Source organism: Scyliorhinus torazame, chromosome 4, assembly GCF_047496885.1.
Source record: "Scyliorhinus torazame isolate Kashiwa2021f chromosome 4, sScyTor2.1, whole genome shotgun sequence".
In the NCBI taxonomy this organism is placed as follows: Eukaryota; Metazoa; Chordata; class Chondrichthyes; order Carcharhiniformes; family Scyliorhinidae; genus Scyliorhinus; species Scyliorhinus torazame.
Genome location: NC_092710.1, coordinates 358,548,047 through 358,572,929, shown reverse-complemented (window position 1 = coordinate 358,572,929; position 24,883 = coordinate 358,548,047). Strand labels below are relative to the sequence as shown.

General features: G+C 54.6%; 1 protein-coding gene across 1 annotated transcript in view; it reads left to right on the top strand.

The window, feature by feature from the left end:
• pex6 (peroxisomal biogenesis factor 6) overlaps positions 1-24,883 on the top strand; it is a gene marked incomplete at its 5' end in the record, with an annotated part of 335,015 nt that overhangs the window by 179,955 nt on the left and 130,177 nt on the right. The window contains one exon of the mRNA XM_072500606.1: positions 18,662-18,867. Coding sequence (XP_072356707.1) covers positions 18,662-18,867 — 206 coding nt within the window. The remainder of the gene's footprint in view (positions 1-18,661; positions 18,868-24,883) is intronic.

Sequence of the window (24,883 nt, the reverse complement as noted above, 5' to 3'; positions counted from 1 at the left end):
TACACACACACTGACACGGCCCTTACACCGGGATCCATACACACACACTGACACGGCCCTTACACGGGGATCCACACTCACACACTGACACGGCCCTTACACCGGGATCCACACACACACACTGACACGGCCCTTACACCGGGATCCACACACACTGACACGGCCCTTACACCGGGATCCACACACACTGACACGGCTCTTACACCAGGATCCACACACACTGACACGGCCCTTACACCGGGATCCACACACACTGACACGGCCCTTACACCAGGATCCACACACACTGACACGGCCCTTACACCAGGATCCACACACACTGACACGGCCCTTACACCGGGATCCACACTCACACACTGACACGGCCCTTACACCTGGATCCGCACACACTGACACGGCCCTTACACCTGGATCCACACACACTGACACGGCCCTTACACCGGGATCCACACTCACACACTGACACGGCCCTTACACCGGGATCCACACACACTGACACGGACCTTACACCGGGATCCACACACACTGACACGGCCCTTACACCGGGATCCACACACACTGACACGGCCCTTACACCGGGATCCACACTCACTCACTGACACGGCCCTTACACCGGGATCCACACTCACTGACACGGCCCTGACACCGGGATCCACACACACTGACACGGCCCTTACACCGGGATCCACACTCACACACTGACACGGCCCTTACACCGGGATCCACACACACTGACACGGCCCTTACGCCGGGATCCACACACACACACACTGACACGGTCCTTACACCGGGATCCACACACACACACTGACACGGCCCTTACGCCGGGATCCACACACACTGACACGGCCCTTACACCGGGATCCACACACACTGACACGGCCCTTACACCGGGATCCACACACACTGACACGGCCCTTACACTGGGATCCACACACACACACTGACACGGCCCTTACACCGGGATCCACACACACTGACACGGCCCTTACACCGGGATCCACACACACTGACACGGCCCTTACACCGGGATCCACACACACACACACTGACACGGCCCTTACACCGGGATCCACACACACACACACTGACACGGCCCTTACACCGGGATCCACACACACTGACACGGCCCTTACACCGGGATCCACACACACTGACCCGGCCCTTACACCGGGATCCACACACACTGACCCGGCCCTTACACCGGGATCCACACACACTGACACGGCCCTTACACCGGGATCCACACACACTGACCTGGCCCTTACACCGGGATCCACACACACACACTGACACGGCCCTTACACCGGGATCCACACACACTGACACCGCCCTTACACCGGGATCCACACACACTGACCCGGCCCTTACACCGGGATCCACACACACTGACCCGGCCCTTACACCGGGATCCACACACACACACACACTGACACGGCCCTTACACCGGGATCCACACACACTGACACGGCCCTTACACAGGGATCCACACACACTGACACAGCCCTTACACCGGGATCCACACACACTGACACAGCCCTTACACCGGGATCCACACACACTGACACGGCCCTTACACCGGGATCCACACACACTGACACGGCCCTTACACCTGGATTCACACACACTGACACGGCCCTTACACCGGGATCCACACACACACACTGACACGGCCCTTACACCGGGATCCACACACACTTACCCGGCCCTTACACCGGGATCCACACACACACACTGACAAGTCCCTTACACCGGGATCCACACACACTGACCCGGCCCTTACTCCTGGATCCACACACACACACTGACCCGGCCCTTACACCGGGATCCACACACACACACTGACACGGCCCTTACACCGGGATCCACACACACACACTGACACGGCCCTTACACCGGGATCCACACACACACACTGACACGGCCCTGCCACCGGGATCCACACACTCTGACACGGTCCTTACACCGGGATCCACACACACAGACACGGCCCTTACACCGGGATCCACACACACACACTGACCCGGCCCTTACACCGGGATCCACACACACACACTGACACGGCCCTTACACCGGGATCCACACACACACACTGACCCGGCCCTTACACCGGGATCCACACACACTGACCCGGCCCTTACACCGGGATCCACACACACTGACACGGCCCTTACACCGGGATCCACACACACTGACACAGCCCTTACACCGGGATCCACACACACACACTGACACGGCCCTTACACCGGGATCCACACACACTGACACGGCCCTTACACCGGGATCCACACACACTGACCCGGCCCTTACACCGGGATCCACACACACTGACACAGCCCTTACACCGGGATCCACACACACTGACACGGCCCTTACACCGGGATCCACACACACTGACACGGCCCTTACACCGGGACCCACACACACACACTGACACAGCCCTTACACCGGGATCCACACACACACACTGACACGGCCCTTACACCGGGATCCACACACACTGACCCGGCCCTTACACCGGGATCCACACACACTGACCCGGCCCTTACACCGGGATCCACACACACTGACCCGGCCCTTACACCGGGATCCACACACACACACTGACACGGCCCTTACACCGGGATCCACACACACTGACACAGCCCTTACACCGGGATCCACACACACACACTGACACGGCCCTTACACCGGGATCCACACACACTGACACAGCCCTTACACCGGGATCCACACACACACACTGACACGGCCCTTACACCGGGATCCACACACACTGACACGGCCCTTACACCGGGATCCACACACACTGACCCGGCCCTTACACCGGGATCCACACACACTGACACGGCCCTTACACCGGGATCCACACACACACACTGACACGGCCCTTACACCGGGATCCACACACACTGACACAGCCCTTACACCGGGATCCACACACACACACTGACACGGCCCTTACACCGGGATCCACACACACTGACACGGCCCTTACACCGGGATCCACACACACACACTGACACGGCCCTTACACCGGGATCCACACACACTGACCCGGCCCTTACACCGGGATCCACACACACTGACCCGGCCCTTACACCGGGATCCACACACACACACACACTGACACGGCCCTTACACCGGGATCCACACACACACACACTGACACGGCCCTTACACCGGGATCCACACACACTGACACGGCCCTTACACCGGGATCCACACACACTGACCCGGCCCTTACACCGGGATCCACACACACTGACCCGGCCCTTACACCGGGATCCACACACACTGACACGGCCCTTACACCGGGATCCACACACACTGACCCGGCCCTTACACCGGGATCCACACACACACACTGACACGGCCCTTACACCGGGATCCACACACACTGACACGGCCCTTACACCGGGATCCACACACACTGACCCGGCCCTTACACCGGGATCCACACACACTGACCCGGCCCTTACACCGGGATCCACACACACACACACACTGACACGGCCCTTACACCGGGATCCACACACACTGACACGGCCCTTACACAGGGATCCACACACACTGACACAGCCCTTACACCGGGATCCACACACACTGACACAGCCCTTACACCGGGATCCACACACACTGACACGGCCCTTACACCGGGATCCACACACACTGACACGGCCCTTACACCTGGATTCACACACACTGACACGGCCCTTACACCGGGATCCACACACACACACTGACACGGCCCTTACACCGGGATCCACACACACTTACCCGGCCCTTACACCGGGATCCACACACACACACTGACAAGTCCCTTACACCGGGATCCACACACACTGACCCGGCCCTTACTCCTGGATCCACACACACACACTGACCCGGCCCTTACACCGGGATCCACACACACACACTGACACGGCCCTTACACCGGGATCCACACACACACACTGACACGGCCCTTACACCGGGATCCACACACACACACTGACACGGCCCTTACACCGGGATCCACACACTCTGACACGGTCCTTACACCGGGATCCACACACACAGACACGGCCCTTACACCGGGATCCACACACACACACTGACCCGGCCCTTACACCGGGATCCACACACACACACTGACACGGCCCTTACACCGGGATCCACACACACACACTGACCCGGCCCTTACACCGGGATCCACACACACTGACCCGGCCCTTACACCGGGATCCACACACACTGACACGGCCCTTACACCGGGATCCACACACACTGACACAGCCCTTACACCGGGATCCACACACACACACTGACACGGCCCTTACACCGGGATCCACACACACTGACACGGCCCTTACACCGGGATCCACACACACTGACCCGGCCCTTACACCGGGATCCACACACACTGACACAGCCCTTACACCGGGATCCACACACACTGACACGGCCCTTACACCGGGATCCACACACACTGACACGGCCCTTACACCGGGACCCACACACACACACTGACACAGCCCTTACACCGGGATCCACACACACACACTGACACGGCCCTTACACCGGGATCCACACACACTGACCCGGCCCTTACACCGGGATCCACACACACTGACCCGGCCCTTACACCGGGATCCACACACACTGACCCGGCCCTTACACCGGGATCCACACACACACACTGACACGGCCCTTACACCGGGATCCACACACACTGACACAGCCCTTACACCGGGATCCACACACACACACTGACACGGCCCTTACACCGGGATCCACACACACTGACACAGCCCTTACACCGGGATCCACACACACACACTGACACGGCCCTTACACCGGGATCCACACACACTGACACGGCCCTTACACCGGGATCCACACACACTGACCCGGCCCTTACACCGGGATCCACACACACTGACACGGCCCTTACACCGGGATCCACACACACACACTGACACGGCCCTTACACCGGGATCCACACACACTGACACAGCCCTTACACCGGGATCCACACACACACACTGACACGGCCCTTACACCGGGATCCACACACACTGACACGGCCCTTACACCGGGATCCACACACACACACTGACACGGCCCTTACACCGGGATCCACACACACTGACCCGGCCCTTACACCGGGATCCACACACACTGACCCGGCCCTTACACCGGGATCCACACACACACACACACTGACACGGCCCTTACACCGGGATCCACACACACTGACACAGCCCTTACACCGGGATCCACACACACTGACACAGCCCTTACACCGGGATCCACACACACTGACACGGCCCTTACACCGGGATCCACACACACTGACACGGCCCTTACACCGGGATCCAGACACACTGACCCGGCCCTTACACCGGGATCCACACACTGACACGGCCCTTACACCGGGATCCACACACACTGACCCGGCCCTTACACCGGGATCCACACACACACACTGACACGGCCCTTACACCGGGATCCACACACACTGACACGGCCCTTACACCGGGATCCACACACACTGACCCGGCCCTTACACCGGGATCCACACACACACACACACTGACACGGCCCTTACACCGGGATCCACACACACTGACACGGCCCTTACACAGGGATCCACACACACTGACACAGCCCTTACACCGGGATCCACACACACTGACACAGCCCTTACACCGGGATCCACACACACTGACACGGCCCTTACACCGGGATCCACACACACTGACACGGCCCTTACACCTGGATTCACACACACTGACACGGCCCTTACACCGGGATCCACACACACTGACACGGCCCTTACACCGGGATCCACACACACACACTGACACGGCCCTTACACCGGGATCCACACACACACACTGACACGGCCCTTACACCGGGATCCGCACACACTGACCCGGCCCTTACACCGGGATCCACACACACTGACACGGCCCTTACACCGGGATCCACACACACTGACACGGCCCTTACACCGGGATCCACACACACTGACACGGCCCTTACACCTGGATTCACACACACTGACACGGCCCTTACACCGGGATCCACACACACTGACACGGCCCTTACACCGGGATCCACACACACACACTGACACGGCCCTTACACCGGGATCCACACACACACACTGACACGGCCCTTACACCGGGATCCACACACACTGACCCGGCCCTTACACCGGGATCCACACACACTGACACGGCCCTTACACCGGGATCCACACACACTGACACGGCCCTTACACCGGGATCCACACACACTGACCCGGCCCTTACACCGGGATCCACACACACTGACACGGTCCTTACACCGGGATCCACACACACTGACACCGCCCTTACACCGGGATCCACACACACTGACACGGCCCTTACACCGGGATCCACACACACTGACACGGCCCTTACACCGGGATCCACACACACACAGACTGACACGGCCCTGACACCGGGATCCACACACACTGACACGGCCCTTACACCGGGATCCACACACACACACTGACCCGGCCCTTACACCGGGATCCACACACACTGACCCGGCCCTTACACCGGGATCCACACACGCTGACACGGCCCTTACACCGGGATCCACACACACTGACACACCCTTACACCGGGATCCACAGACACTGACCCGGCCCTTACACCGGGATCCACACACACACACTGACACAGCCCTTACACCGGGATCCACACACACTGACCCGGCCCTTACACCGGGATCCACACACACACACTGACATGGCCCTTACACCGGGATCCACACACACTGACCCGGCCCTTACACCGGGATCCACACACACACACTGACACGGCCCTTACACCGGGATTCACACACACTGACACGGCCCTTACACCGGGATCCACACTCACACACTGACACGGCCCTTACACCGGGATCCACACACACACACTGACACGGCCCTTACACCGGGATCCACACACACTGACACGGCCCTTACACCGGGATCCACACACACTGACACGGCCCTTACACCGGGATCCACACACACTGACACGGCCCTTACACCGGGATCCACACACACACACTGACACGGCTCTTACACCGGGATCCACACACACTGACACGGCCCTTACACCGGGACCCACACACACACACTGACACGGCCCTTACACCGGGATCCACACACACACACTGACACGGCCCTTACACCCGGATCCTCACTCGCACACACTGACACGGCCCTTACACCGGGATCCCCACACACTGACACGGCCCTTACACCGGGATCCACACACACTGACACGGCCCTTACACCGGGATCCACACACACTGACACGGCCCTTACACCGGGATCCACACACACTGACACGGCCCTTACACCGGGATCCACACACACACACTGACACGGCCCTTACACCGGGATCCACACACACTGACACGGCCCTTACACCGGGATCCACACACACTGACCCGGCCCTTACACCGGGATCCACACACACTGACAAGTCCCTTACACCGGGATCCACACACACACACTGACACGGCCCTTACACCGGGATCCACACACACTGACCCGGCCCTTACACCGGGATCCACACACACTGACCCGGCCCTTACACCGGGATCCACACACACACACACTGACACGGCCCTTACACCGGGATCCACACACACTGACACAGCCCTTACACCGGGATCCACACACACTGACACAGCCCTTACACCGGGATCCACACACACTGACACGGCCCTTACACCGGGATCCACACACACTGACACGGCCCTTACACCGGGATCCAGACACACTGACCCGGCCCTTACACCGGGATCCACACACTGACACGGCCCTTACACCGGGATCCACACACACTGACCCGGCCCTTACACCGGGATCCACACACACACACTGACACGGCCCTTACACCGGGATCCACACACACTGACACGGCCCTTACACCGGGATCCACACACACTGACCCGGCCCTTACACCGGGATCCACACACACTGACCCGGCCCTTACACCGGGATCCACACACACACACACACTGACACGGCCCTTACACCGGGATCCACACACACTGACACGGCCCTTACACAGGGATCCACACACACTGACACAGCCCTTACACCGGGATCCACACACACTGACACAGCCCTTACACCGGGATCCACACACACTGACACGGCCCTTACACCGGGATCCACACACACTGACACGGCCCTTACACCTGGATTCACACACACTGACACGGCCCTTACACCGGGATCCACACACACTGACACGGCCCTTACACCGGGATCCACACACACACACTGACACGGCCCTTACACCGGGATCCACACACACACTGACACGGCCCTTACACCGGGATCCACACACACTGACCCGGCCCTTACACCGGGATCCACACACACTGACACGGCCCTTACACCGGGATCCACACACACTGACACGGCCCTTACACCGGGATCCACACACACTGACCCGGCCCTTACACCGGGATCCACACACACTGACACGGTCCTTACACCGGGATCCACACACACTGACACCGCCCTTACACCGGGATCCACACACACTGACACGGCCCTTACACCGGGATCCACACACACTGACACGGCCCTTACACCGGGATCCACACACACACAGACTGACACGGCCCTTACACCGGGATCCACACACACTGACACGGCCCTTACACCGGGATCCACACACACACACTGACCCGGCCCTTACACCGGGATCCACACACACTGACCCGGCCCTTACACCGGGATCCACACACACTGACACGGCCCTTACACCGGGATCCACACACACTGACACACCCTTACACCGGGATCCACAGACACTGACCCGGCCCTTACACCGGGATCCACACACACACACTGACACAGCCCTTACACCGGGATCCACACACACTGACCCGGCCCTTACACCGGGATCCACACACACACACTGACATGGCCCTTACACCGGGATCCACACACACTGACCCGGCCCTTACACCGGGATCCACACACACACACTGACACGGCCCTTACACCGGGATTCACACACACTGACACGGCCCTTACACCGGGATCCACACTCACACACTGACACGGCCCTTACACCGGGATCCACACACACACACTGACACGGCCCTTACACCGGGATCCACACACACTGACACGGCCCTTACACCGGGATCCACACACACTGACACGGCCCTTACACCGGGATCCACACACACTGACACGGCCCTAACACCGGGATCCACACACACACACTGACACGGCTCTTACACCGGGATCCACACACACTGACACGGCCCTTACACCGGGATCCACACACACACACTGACACGGCCCTTACACCGGGATCCACACACACACACTGACACGGCCCTTACACCCGGATCCACACTCGCACACACTGACACGGCCCTTACACCGGGATCCCCACACACTGACACGGCCCTTACACCGGGATCCACACACACTGACACGGCCCTTACACCGGGATCCACACACACTGACACGGCCCTTACACCGGGATCCACACACACTGACACGGCCCTTACACCGGGATCCACACACACTGACACGGCCCTTACACCGGGATCCACACACACTGACACGGCCCTTATACCGGGATCCACACACACTGACCCGGCCCTTACACCGGGATCCACACACTCACACTGACACAGCCCTTACACCGGGATCCACACACACACACTGACACGGCCCTTACACCGGGATCCACACACACTGACACAGCCCTTACACCGGGATCCACACACACTGACACAGCCCTTACACCGGGATCCACACACACACACTGACACGGCCCTTACACCGGGATCCACACACACACACTGACACGGCCCTTACACCGGAATCCACACACACTGACACGGCCCTTACACCGGGATCCACACACACACACTGACACGGCCCTGACACCGGGATCCACACACACTGACCCGGCCCTTACACCGGGATCCACACACACTGACACGGCCCTTACACCGGGATCCACACACACACACACTGACACGGTCCTTACACCGGGATCCACACACACACACTGACACGGCCCTTACACCGGGATCCACACACACACACTGACCCGGCCCTTACACCGGGATCCACACACACTGACACGGCCCTTACACCGGGATCCACACACACTGACACGGCCCTTACACCGGGATCCACACACACTGACACAGCCCTTACACCGGGATCCACACACACACACTGACACGGCCCTTACACCGGGACCCACACACACTGACACGGCCCTTACACCGGGATCCACACACACACACTGACACGGCCCTTACACCGGGATCCACACACACTGACCCGGCCCTTACACCGGGATCCACACACACACACTGACACGGCCCTTACACCGGGATCCACACACACACACACACACACTGACACGGCCCTTACACCGGGATCCACACACACACACACACACACTGACACGGCCCTTACACCGGGATCCATACACACACACTGACACGGCCCTTACACCGGGATACACACACACACACACACACACTGACACGGCCCTTACACCGGGATCCATACACACACACTGACACGGCCCTTACACCGGGATCCATACACACACACTGACACGGCCCTTACACGGGGATCCACACTCACACACTGACACGGCCCTTACACCGGGATCCACACACACACACTGACACGGCCCTTACACCGGGATCCACACACACTGACACGGCCCTTACACCGGGATCCACACACACTGACACGGCTCTTACACCAGGATCCACACACACTGACACGGCCCTTACACCGGGATCCACACACACTGACACGGCCCTTACACCAGGATCCACACACACTGACACGGCCCTTACACCAGGATCCACACACACTGACACGGCCCTTACACCGGGATCCACACTCACACACTGACACGGCCCTTACACCTGGATCCGCACACACTGACACGGCCCTTACACCTGGATCCACACACACTGACACGGCCCTTACACCGGGATCCACACTCACACACTGACACAGCCCTTACACCGGGATCCACACACACTGACACGGACCTTACACCGGGATCCACACACACTGACACGGCCCTTACACCGGGATCCACACACACTGACCCGGCCCTTACACCGGGATCCACACACACTGACACGGCCCTTACACCGGGATCCACACACACACACACTGACACGGTCCTTACACTGGGATCCACACACACACACTGACACGGCCCTTACACCGGGATCCACACACACACACTGACCCGGCCCTTACACCGGGATCCACACACACTGACACGGCCCTTACACCGGGATCCACACACACTGACACGGCCCTTACACCGGGATCCACACACACTGACACAGCCCTTACACCGGGATCCACACACACACACTGACACGGCCCTTACACCGGGACCCACACACACTGACACGGCCCTTACACCGGGATCCACACACACACACTGACACGGCCCTTACACCGGGATCCACACACACTGACCCGGCCCTTACACCGGGATCCACACACACACACTGACACGGCCCTTACACCGGGATCCACACACACACACACACACACTGACACGGCCCTTACACCGGGATCCACACACACACACACACACACTGACACGGCCCTTACACCGGGATCCATACACACACACTGACACGGCCCTTACACCGGGATCCACACACACACACACACACACACTGACACGGCCCTTACACCGGGATCCATACACACACACTGACACGGCCCTTACACCGGGATCCATACACACACACTGACACGGCCCTTACACGGGGATCCACACTCACACACTGACACGGCCCTTACACCGGGATCCACACACACACACTGACACGGCCCTTACACCGGGATCCACACACACTGACACGGCCCTTACACCGGGATCCACACACACTGACACGGCTCTTACACCAGGATCCACACACACTGACACGGCCCTTACACCGGGATCCACACACACTGACACGGCCCTTACACCAGGATCCACACACACTGACACGGCCCTTACACCAGGATCCACACACACTGACACGGCCCTTACACCGGGATCCACACTCACACACTGACACGGCCCTTACACCTGGATCCGCACACACTGACACGGCCCTTACACCTGGATCCACACACACTGACACGGCCCTTACACCGGGATCCACACTCACACACTGACACGGCCCTTACACCGGGATCCACACACACTGACACGGACCTTACACCGGGATCCACACACACTGACACGGCCCTTACACCGGGATCCACACACACTGACACGGCCCTTACACCGGGATCCACACTCACACACTGACACGGCCCTTACACCGGGATCCACACTCACTGACACGGCCCTGACACCGGGATCCACACACACTGACACGGCCCTTACACCGGGATCCACACTCACACACTGACACGGCCCTTACACCGGGATCCACACACACTGACACGGCCCTTACGCCGGGATCCACACACACTGACACGGCCCTTACGCCGGGATCCACACACACTGACACGGCCCTTACACCGGGATCCACACACACTGACACGGCCCTTACACCGGGATCCACACACACTGACACGGCCCTTACACTGAGATCCACACACACACACTGACACGGCCCTTACACCGGGATCCACACACACTGACACGGCCCTTACACCGGGATCCACACACACTGACACGGCCCTTACACCGGGATCCACACACACACACACTGACACGGCCCTTACACCGGGATCCACACACACACACACTGACACGGCCCTTGCACCGGGATCCACACACACTGACACGGCCCTTACACCGGGATCCACACACACTGACCCGGCCCTTACACCGGGATCCACACACACTGACCCGGCCCTTACACCGGGATCCACACACACTGACACGGCCCTTACACCGGGATCCACACACACTGACCCGGCCCTTACACCGGGATCCACACTCACTGACACGGCCCTTACACCGGGATCCACACACACTGACACCGCCCTTACACCGGGATCCACACACACACACACACTGACACGGCCCTTACACCGGGATCCACACACACACACTGACACGGCCCTTACACCGGGATCCACACACACTGACACGGCCCTTACACCGGGATCCACACACACTGACACGGCCCTTACACCGGGATCCACACACACACACACTGACACGGCCCTTACACCGGGATCCACACACACTGACACGGCCCTTACACCGGGATCCACACACACTGACCCGGCCCTTACACCGGGATCCACACACACTGACCCGGCCCTTACACCGGGATCCACACACACTGACACGGCCCTTACACCGGGATCCACACACACTGACACGGCCCTTACACCGGGATCCACACACACTGACACAGCCCTTACACCGGGATCCACACACACTGACCCGGCCCTTACACCGGGATCCACACACACTGACAAGTCCCTTACACCGGGATCCACACACACTGACACGGCCCTTTCACCGGGATCCACACACACTGACCCGGCCCTGACACCGGGATCCACACACACTGACCCGGCCCTTACACCGGGATCCACACACACTGACACGGCCCTTACACCGGGATCCACACACACACACTGACACGGCCCTTACACCGGGATCCACACACACACACTGACACGGCCCTTACACCGGGATCCACACACACTGACACGGCCCTTACACCGGGATCCACACACACTGACCCGGCCCTTACACCGGGATCCACACACACTGACCCGGCCCTTACACCGGGATCCACACACACTGACACGGCCCTTACACCGGGATCCACACACACTGACCCGGCCCTTACACCGGGATCCACACACACTGACACGGCCCTTACACCGGGATCCACACACACCCACTGACACGGCCCTTACATTGGGATCCTTTGACCCAGTTTTTGGTCAGCTCTGTGACTCCACAGGGGACATTTTACAGCAATATGCTGTAACCGTACAAGTAGGAAGACGCGATGGGCAGAATGGCCTCATGGTGCGCCATGAACCTTCTATGAATCGTTACTTCTATAACAATAATAATCTTTGTTATTGTCACAAGTAGGCTTATATTAACACTGCAATGAAGTTACTGTGCAAAGCCCCTAGTCGCCACATTCCGGCACCTGTTCGGGTCACTGAGGGAGAATTCAGAATGTCCAATTCACCAACAGCACGTCTTTCGGGACTTGTGGGAGGAAACCGGAGCACCCGGAGGAAACCCACGCAGACACTGGGAGAACGTGCAGACTCCACACAGACAGTGACCCAGCCGAGAATCGAACCTGGGACCCTGGAGCTGTGAAGGAACAGTGCTAAACACACAAATCATTGCTCCATTCTGTATAAAATAATGTTTCCTTACGATGACCCGGTTCTTGCCTTTCAATAGTTTCCTCTGGTTACTGACCCGGCCAATGCAAACCAAATTCAGTTGTTCTCTTTGAAAAGATCGAAATTTCAAAGGGAGACATCAACAACGCAAGGACCAGGAGCAGTGTTCGGCCATTCAGCCCCTCGAGCTCCCTCCGCCAGCCAATACGATCATTGGTGATCTCTCCGCCTCAGCTCCACTCTCTTGTCCCTCCAGCCCATTACTAATTAAAAATCTCTCGACCTCCTCAAATTGACTTTTTACTTCATAAATTTAAACTATCCAATTCTTTTTTTTTTTGCCAATGAAGGGGCAGTTTAGAGTGGCCAATCCACCTAGCCCGCACATCTTTGGGTCGTGGGGGGTGAAACACGGGGAGAATGTGCAAACTCCGCATAGACAGTGACCCAGAGCCGGGATCGAACCTGGGACCTTGGCGCCGTGAGGCAGCAGTGCTAACCACTGCGCCCTCCTCAAATTTACTCACTGTCCCAGCATCCACTGCACTCTGGGGTAGTGAATTCCGCAGATTGACAACCCTTTGGAAGAAGTATTTTCTCCTCAAATCTGTTTTAAATTTGCCGCCTCTTCTTTTAAGGTTATGACCTCTCGATCTAGAATGTTCTGACAAAACATTAAATTCTTTACCCGTCAGTCTGGCCTCAATAAAACTCGAGATGGATTTGTAGGCACAGCATTAGTTATTTTTATTCGACTTGCGAGTCTGACTCGTTTCACAAAAACCCAGAACACAAGCCGTCTCCTCGGTCTCCAGAATCGAGTGCTGTTGGAGAACAAAGAAATCTCTACAAACACACTCAAATGGCATCAAGTTTCACATACACGATTCCGATAGGTCATCCTATACCCCTCCTGACCTGGCCATACATCCGAATTGACTCACTTCTCATTCCTTAACCCTGGGCCTCTTGTTACCCAGCATCCTTTTCTCCTCATACACTAAACACCCCTTCCTTGCCATGCTCTCTGAAATCCTTTGTCTGTGAACTAGCATGAATTAGACCCGCCTACATCTACATTACAGTAACTCATATATTTAAAGTAACTATTTTATATCACATTCGTCATTTCAAGAGGAGGCATCAGCTCCATGTCTGCTTCATCCAGACCTTTTAGCATCTTGTATACCTCAATTAGATCTCCCCTCATTCTTCTAAACTCTAGTGAGTACAGCCTAAACCGTTCAGTCTCTCCTCGTACGACAAACCCCTCACCTCTGGAATCAACCTAATGAACCTCCTCTGAACTGACTCCAATGCCACTGCATCTTTCCTCAAATAAGGAGACCAAAACTGTGCCCAATACTCCAGGTGCGGTCTCACCAATGCCTTGTATCGTTGCAGCAACACTTCCCGACTTTTATACTCTGTTCCTTTAGCTATTAAGGTCAAGGTTCCATTCGCTTTCCTTCTTCCCTGCTGCACCTGCTCGCTCGTTTTCTGTGACTCATGCGCGAGGACTCCCTCTGCCTCGGAGCTCCCCGAAGTCTCTCCCCATTTCGATAATAAGTTGTCTTTCCATTTTTGCATAACCTCACATTTACCCACATTAAACTCCACCTGCCACACGTTGGCCCACTCTCCTAACCGATCGATATCCGTTTGTAACGTTCTTATTCCCTCATTGCAGCTTACTGCCCCACCTATTTTAGTGTCACCTGCAAATTTGGCGATAGAACCTTCTATCCCGGTGTCCAAGTCGTTAATCTAGATTGTAAATCAGGTTAAAGTCCAACAGGTTTGTTTCGATGTCACTAACTTTCGGAGCGCTGCTCCTTCCTCAGGTGAATGAAGAGGTCTGTTCCAGAAACACATATATAGACAGATTCAAAGATGCCAGACAATGCTTGGAATGCATTCACCTGAGGAAGGAGCAGTGCTCCGAAAGCTAGTGACATCGAAACAAACCTGTTGGACTTTAACCTGGTGTTGTAAGACTTCTTACTGTGCCCACCCCAGTCCAACGCCGGCATCTCCACATCATAGATTGTAAATAGCTGGGGCCGAAGGACCGAACCCTGTGGCCCCCCACTAGTTACATCTTACCATCCAGAAAAAGACCCCTTCATCCCCACTCTCTGTCTCCTGTCCGTCAGCCAGTCTTCTAGCAAAGCTAATACATTACCCCTAACCCCATGTGGTCTAATCTTGTGTATAAACCTTCTATGTGGCACCTTATTAAACGCCTTCTGGGAGTCCAGATATATTACATCCACTGGATCCCAATTATCCACTTTGCTTGTTACATCTTCAAATAACTCAAGCAAGTTAGTGTAGGAGCCAGGTGTTTCTAATACACTTAATATTGGTAAACGATAGCCGTTTAAGCGTAAATATTAAGCCCCAGTTTTAAATTAAGGATTAAAAACACATTCTGCAAATTCATTTCATCATTTTCTCTGACACAACTTTTAAACACATAGTTTAAAAGAAACACAGAAGTCTGATACGACAAGCACTTTTCACTACATTTCTCCAAGGACAAGGGCTGGATCCATGGCAACGAGGTGACGAGAGCCCAGTAACTTAAAGGCTCTATTGTTCCCATTTCAGGCCACTAGTGATAACAGCCTGAATCACATTCCATAACTTATACAGGCTGAAACATTTTAGACCATTGCTGGTTTTTAGAAATGGACAGTTCGGACATCGAATCAAATATATTTGATTTCAACATTCGCAAAACATAACAATTTCATAGAAGCAGCATAATTCACTTTACTAGATTAAAACAGTTTGATTTACATTTTTCAAGTCAGAGTCCAAGGACATAGCAACAGTCATAGCAACAGCATTGCATGACAGGATAACATGCATGACAAGATCACATGAAGGCTCCATTGTTAACATACACAAGAATGCAGAGACGAAACAATTAGAAGTAATGTTGCAGATTGAAGATGGACGGCTTGCGTCGAATCAGATGTGTTTGAGCCGAACCCAAACCAATTGGGATTAAATTAGGGTGGAATTAGATGCCTGAAACCAGATATGACTTGGTATAACTGGGATGGATTTTCGGCCATCTCTCTCTCTCTTTTTCGACTTACTATTCGTGATCTATCAACCTGCCCTTCAGATTTCACTTTCTAACTGAGAAGTTATTGTCCAGCTGTTTGCCTAAGCAAGTAAAATTTTGATTGTTTGAAAGTTCAATTGTCTACAAATTGCCTCTTTGTGAGCCGTATGACGGCTGGACTTTAAAATGAGTCTCAATTGTAATACAAATAAAACAATTCTTATTTGCACCTGACACGTTTGAACTCAAATTACGACTTGAGTTGCAGCAATCGCAAAGTGCTGCTGGTTACCGAATGGTTAAATCCATCAGTTAGCCAAACCCGGCTTGTCCTTCATAACACCAGACGTTTTGAATTGCGTTTGACTTTCAAAATGTCCTGATCGCAGCTGCTGGCTTAGCACACTGGGCTAAATCGCTGGCTTGGAAAGCAGACCACGGCAGGCCAGCAGCACGGTTCGATTCCCGTACCAGCCTCCCCAAACAGGCGCCGGAATGTGGCGACTAGGGGCTTTCCACAGTAACTTCATTTGAAGCCTACTTGTGACAATAAGCGATTTTCATTTCATTTCATTTCACATCCTTGATAATTGATTCTAACAATTTTCCAACAACAGATGTTAAGCTAACTGGTCTGTAATTTCCCACATTCTGCCTCCCTCCCTTTGTGAATAGGGGCATTACGTTAGCGTTTTTCCAATCCACTGGAACCTTTCCTGTGTCCAGGGAATTTTGGAATATTATAACCAATGGGTGCACAATTTCCGCTGCCACTTCCTTTAACAAGCCATCAGGCCCCGAGTAATAGACTGCCTTCAATCCCAATAGGTTTAGTACTTTTTCCCTGTTGGTGATGATTGTTCCAAGTTCCACGCTTTCTATCCCTCTGATGTACTGATTCCGACAGCGATGGTCGCAGTGAAAACTGAAACAACATATTGACAGTATCTCTGCCATTTCTGTGTTCCCCACTATTAACTCACCGCCGCACCCTCCAAGGGACCAACATTCACTTGAGATACTCTCTTCCCTTAGATACACTTATAGAAGCTTCTGGTGAATATTCTACCTGAGACTGGTGAGCCAGGACATAGACAGAGTGGTCTGATACTGGAGAGAAGAAGACGTGTCCCAGACTCCGAGGTCGCTATTTCTCACTGGCTGATGTGTTGTTTGCCCCCCCACAGATTCCCACAGTCAGGTGGCAGGATGTGGGAGGCCTACAAGATGTAAAGCGTGAGATCTTGGACACACTGCAGCTGCCCCGCGACCATCCCGAGCTGCTGACACTTGGCCTGCGTAGAACCGGCTTGCTCCTATATGGACCGCCGGGAACTGGCAAAACATTGCTGGCGAAAGCTGTCGCCACGGAGTGCGCCATGACCTTCCTCAGGTGAGCCAATCAGAGACCCGGGTGGAGCAGACGGAGAGACGACGTGCAGTACATCTGGACACGCACAGAGGGGATAGAGTAAATCTGGACACGCAGAGACGGGATACAGTACATCTGGACACGCACAGAGGGGATAGAGTAAATCTGGACACGCAGAGACGGGATACAGTAAATCTGGACACGCAGAGACGGGATACAGTACATCTGGACACGCACAGAGGGGATAGAGTAAATCTGGACACGCAGAGACGGGATACAGTAAATCTGGACACGCAGAGACGGGATACAGTACATCTGGACACGCACAGACGGGATAGAGTAAATCTGGACACGCACAGAGGGGATAGAGTAAATCTGGACACGCACAGACGGGATAGAGTAAATCTGGACACGCAGAGACGGGATACAGTAAATCTGGACACGCAGAGACGGGATAGAGTAAATCTGGACACGCAGAGACGGGATACAGTACATCTGGACACGCACAGACGGGATAGAGTAAATCTGGACACGCACAGAGGGGATAGAGTAAATCTGGACACGCACAGACGGGATAGAGTAAATCTGGACACGCAGAGACGGGATAGAGTAAATCTGGACACGCACAGACGGGATAGAGTAAATCTGGACACGCACAGACGGGATACAGTACATCTGGACACGCAGAGACGGGATAGAGTAAATCTGGACACGCAGAGACGGGATAGAGTAAATCTGGACACGCACAGAGGGGATAGAGTAAATCTGGACACGCACAGACGGGATACAGTAAATCTGGACACGCACAGACGGGATAGAGTACATCTGGACACGCAGAGACGGGATACAGTAAATCTGGACACGCACAGACGGGATAGAGTAAATCTGGACACGCACAGACGGGTTACAGTACATCTGGACACGCAGAGACGGGATAGAGTAAATCTGGACACGCAGAGACGGGATAGAGTCAATCTGGACACGCACAGAGGGGATAGAGTAAATCTGGACACGCACAGAGGGGATAGAGTAAATCTGGACACGCACAGACGGGATACAGTAAATCTGGACACGCACAGACGGGATACAGTAAATCTGGACACGCACAGACGGGATACAGTAAATCTGGACACGCACAGAGGGAATACAGTAAATCTGGACACGCACAGAGGGGATAGAGTAAATCTGGACACGCACAGAGGGGATAGAGTAAATCTGGACACGCACAGACGGGATACAGTAAATGTGGACACGCAGAGACGGGATAGAGTAAATCTGGACACGCAGAGACGGGATACAGTAAATCTGGACACGCAGAGACGGGATAGAGTAAATCTGGACACGCACAGAGGGGATAGAGTAAATCTGGACACGCAGAGACGGGATACAGTACATCTGGACACGCACAGAGGGGATAGAGTAAATCTGGACACGCAGAGACGGGATACAGTAAATCTGGACACGCAGAGACGGGATACAGTACATCTGGACACGCACAGAGGGGATAGAGTAAATCTGGACACGCAGAGACGGGATACAGTAAATCTGGACACGCACAGACGGGATAGAGTAAATCTGGACACGCACAGAGGGGATAGAGTAAATCTGGACACGCACAGACGGGATAGAGTAAATCTGGACACGCAGAGACGGGATACAGTAAATCTGGACACGCAGAGACGGGATAGAGTAAATCTGGACACGCAGAGACGGGATACAGTACATCTGGACACGCACAGACGGGATAGAGTAAATCTGGACACGCACAGAGGGGATAGAGTAAATCTGGACACGCACAGACGGGATAGAGTAAATCTGGACACGCAGAGACGGGATAGAGTAAATCTGGACACGCACAGACGGGATAGAGTAAATCTGGACACGCACAGACGGGATACAGTACATCTGGACACGCAGAGACGGGATAGAGTAAATCTGGACACGCAGAGACGGGATAGAGTCAATCTGGACACGCACAGAGGGGATAGAGTAAATCTGGACACGCACAGAGGGGATAGAGTAAATCTGGACACGCACAGAGGGGATAGAGTAAATCTGGACACGCACAGAGGGGATAGAGTAAATCTGGACACGCACAGACGGGATACAGTAAATCTGGACACGCACAGACGGGATAGAGTACATCTGGACACGCAGAGACGGGATACAGTAAATCTGGACACGCACAGACGGGATAGAGTAAATCTGGACACGCACAGACGGGATACAGTACATCTGGACACGCACAGACGGGATAGAGTAAATCTGGACACGCAGAGACGGGATAGAGTCAATCTGGACACGCACAGAGGGGATAGAGTAAATCTGGACACGCACAGAGGGGATAGAGTAAATCTGGACACGCACAGACGGGATACAGTAAATCTGGACACGCACAGACGGGATACAGTAAATCTGGACACGCACAGACGGGATACAGTAAATCTGGACACGCACAGAGGGAATACAGTAAATCTGGACACGCACAGAGGGGATAGAGTAAATCTGGACACGCACAGAGGGGATAGAGTAAATCTGGACACGCACAGACGGGATACAGTAAATGTGGACACGCAGAGACGGGATAGAGTAAATCTGGACACGCAGAGACGGGATACAGTAAATCTGGACACGCAGAGACGGGATAGAGTAAATCTGGACACGCACAGAGGGGATAGAGTAAATCTGGACACGCAGAGACGGGATAGAGTAAATCTGGACACGCAGAGACGGGATAGAGTAAATCTGGACACGCAGAGACGGGATAGAGTAAATCTGGACACGCAGAGACGGGATAGAGTAAATCTGGACACGCAGAGACGGGATAGAGTAAATCTGGACACGCAGAGACGAGATAGAGTAAATCTGGACACGCACAGAGGGGATACAGTAAATCTGGACACGCAGAGACGGGATACAGTAAATCAGGACATGCAGTGACGGGATAGAGTAAATCTGGACACGCACAGAGGGGATAGAGTAAATCTGGACACGCAGAGACGGGATAGAGTAAATCTGGACACGCACAGACGGGATAGAGTAAATCTGGACACGCACAGACGGGATAGAGTAATTCTGGACACGCAGAGAGGGGATACAGTACATCTGGACACGCAGAGAGGGGATAGAGTAAATCTGGACACGCACAGAGGGGATAGAGTAAATCTGGACACGCACAGAAGGGATACAGTACATCTGGACACGCAGAGAGGGGATAGAGTAAATCTGGACACGCACAGAGGGGATAGAGTAAATCTGGACACGCAGAGAGGGGATAGAGTAAATCTGGACACGCACAGAGGGGATAGAGTAAATCTGGACACGCACAGAAGGGATACAGTACATCTGGACACGCAGAGAGGGGATAGAGTAAATCTGGACACGCACAGAGGGGATAGAGTAAATCTGGACACGCAGAGAGGGGATAGAGTAAATCTGGACACGCACAGAGGGGATAGAGTAAATCTGGACACGCACAGACGGGATAGAGTAAATCTGGACACGCAGAGAGGGGATACAGTACATCTGGACACGCACAGAGGGGATAGAGTAAATCTGGACACGCACAGAGGGGATAGAATAAATCTGGACACGCACAGAGGGGATAGAGTAAATCTGGACACGCAGAGAGGGGATAGAGTAAATCTGGACACGCACAGAGGGGATAGAGTAAATCTGGACACGCACAGACGGGATACAGTAAATCTGGACACGCAGAGACGGGATAGAGTAAATCTGGACACGCAGAGAGGGGATAGAGTAAATCTGGACACGCACAGAGGGGATAGAGTAAATCTGGACACGCACAGACGGGATACAGTAAATCTGGACACGCACAGAGGGGATAGAGTAAATCTGGACACGCAGAGACGGGATAGAGTAAATCTGGACACGCAGAGACGGGATACAGTAAATCTGGACACGCAGAGACGGGATACAGTAAATCTGGACACGCACAGACGGGATACAGTAAATCTGGACACGCAGAGACGGGATACAGTAAATCTGGACACGCAGAGACGGGATACAGTAAATCTGGACACGCACAGACGGGATACAGTAAATCTGGACACGCAGAGACGGGATAGAGTAAATCTGGACACGCACAGACGGGATAGAGTAAATCTGGACACGCACAGACGGGATACAGTAAATCTGGACACGCACAGACGGGATACAGTAAATCTGGACACGCACAGAGGGGATAGAGTAAATCTGGACACGCAGAGACGGGATAGAGTAAATCTGGACACGCACAGACGGGATACAGTAAATCTGGACACGCAGAGACGGGATACAGTAAATCTGGACACGCACAGACGGGATACAGTAAATCTGGACACGCAGAGACGGGATAGAGTAAATCTGGACACGCAGAGACGGGATAGAGTAAATATGGACACGCACAGATGGGATACAGTAAATCTGGACACGCAGAGACGGGATAGAGTAGATATGGACACAGACAGATGGGATAGAGTAACTCTGGGCACGTAGAGACGGGATAGAGTAAATCTGGACACACAGAGACGGGATAGAGTAAACATGGACACGGACAGATGGGATACAGTAAATCTGGACACGCACAGACGGGATACAGTAAATCTGGACACGTAGAGACGGGATACAGTAAATGTGGACACGCAGAGACCGGATAGAGTAAATCTGGACACGGACAGACGGGATAGAGTAAATCTGGACACGCACAGACGGGATACAGCAAATCTGGACACGTAGAGACGGGATACAGTAAATGTGGACACGCAGAGACGGGATACAGTAAATCTGGACACGGACAGATGGGATACAGTAAATCTGGACACGCACAGACGGGATACAGTAAATCTGGACACGTAGAGACGGGATACAGTAAATGTGGACACGCAGAGACGGGATACAGTAAATCTGGACACGGACAGACGGGATAGAGTAAATCTGGACACGCACAGACGGGATACAGTAAATCTGGACACACACAGACGGGATACAGTAAATCTGGACACGGACAGACGGGACACAGTAAATCTGGACACGCAGAGACGGGATAGAGTAAATATGGACACGCAGAGACGGGATAGAGTAAATCTGGACACTCAGAGACGGGATAGAGTAAATATGGACACGGACAGATGGGATACAGTAAATCTGGACAAGCAGATACGGGATAGAGTAAACATGGACACGGACAGATGGGATATAGTAAATCTGGACACGCAGAGACGGGATAGAGTAAATCTGGACACGCAGAGACGGGATAGAGTAAATCTGGACACGCACAGACGGGATAGAGTAAATCTGGACACGCAGAGACGGGATAGAGTAAATCTGGACAAGGAGAGACGGGATAGAGTAAATCTGCACACGCACAGACGGGATACAGTAAATCTGGACACGCACAGAGGGGATAGAGTAAATCTGGACAGGCAGAGACGGGATACAGTAAATCTGGACACGCAGAGACGGGATTCAGTAAATCTGGACACGCAGAGACGGGATAGAGTAAATCTGGACACGCACAGACGGGATACAGTAAATCTGGACAAGCAGATGCGGGATAGAGTAAATCAGGACACGCACAGACGGGATACATTAAATCTGGACACGCACAGACGGGATACATTAAATCTGGACACGCACAGACGGGATACAGTAAATCTGGAAACGCACAGACGGGATACAGTAAACCGGGACACGCACAGTCAGGATAGAGTAAATCTGGAAACGCAGAGACGGGATAGAGTAAATCTGGACATGCAGAGACGGGATACAGTAAACCGGGACACGCACAGACAGGATAGAGTAAATCTGGAAACGCAGAGACGGGATAGAGTAAATCTGGACACGCACAGATGGGATATAGTAAATCTGGAAACGCAGAGACGGGATACAGTAAATCTGGACACGCAGAGACGGGATACAGTAAATCTGGACACGCAGAGACGGGATACAGTAAATCTGGACAAGCAGATACGGGATACAGTAAATCTGGACACGCAGAGACGGGATAGAGTAAATCTGGACACGCACAGATGGGATA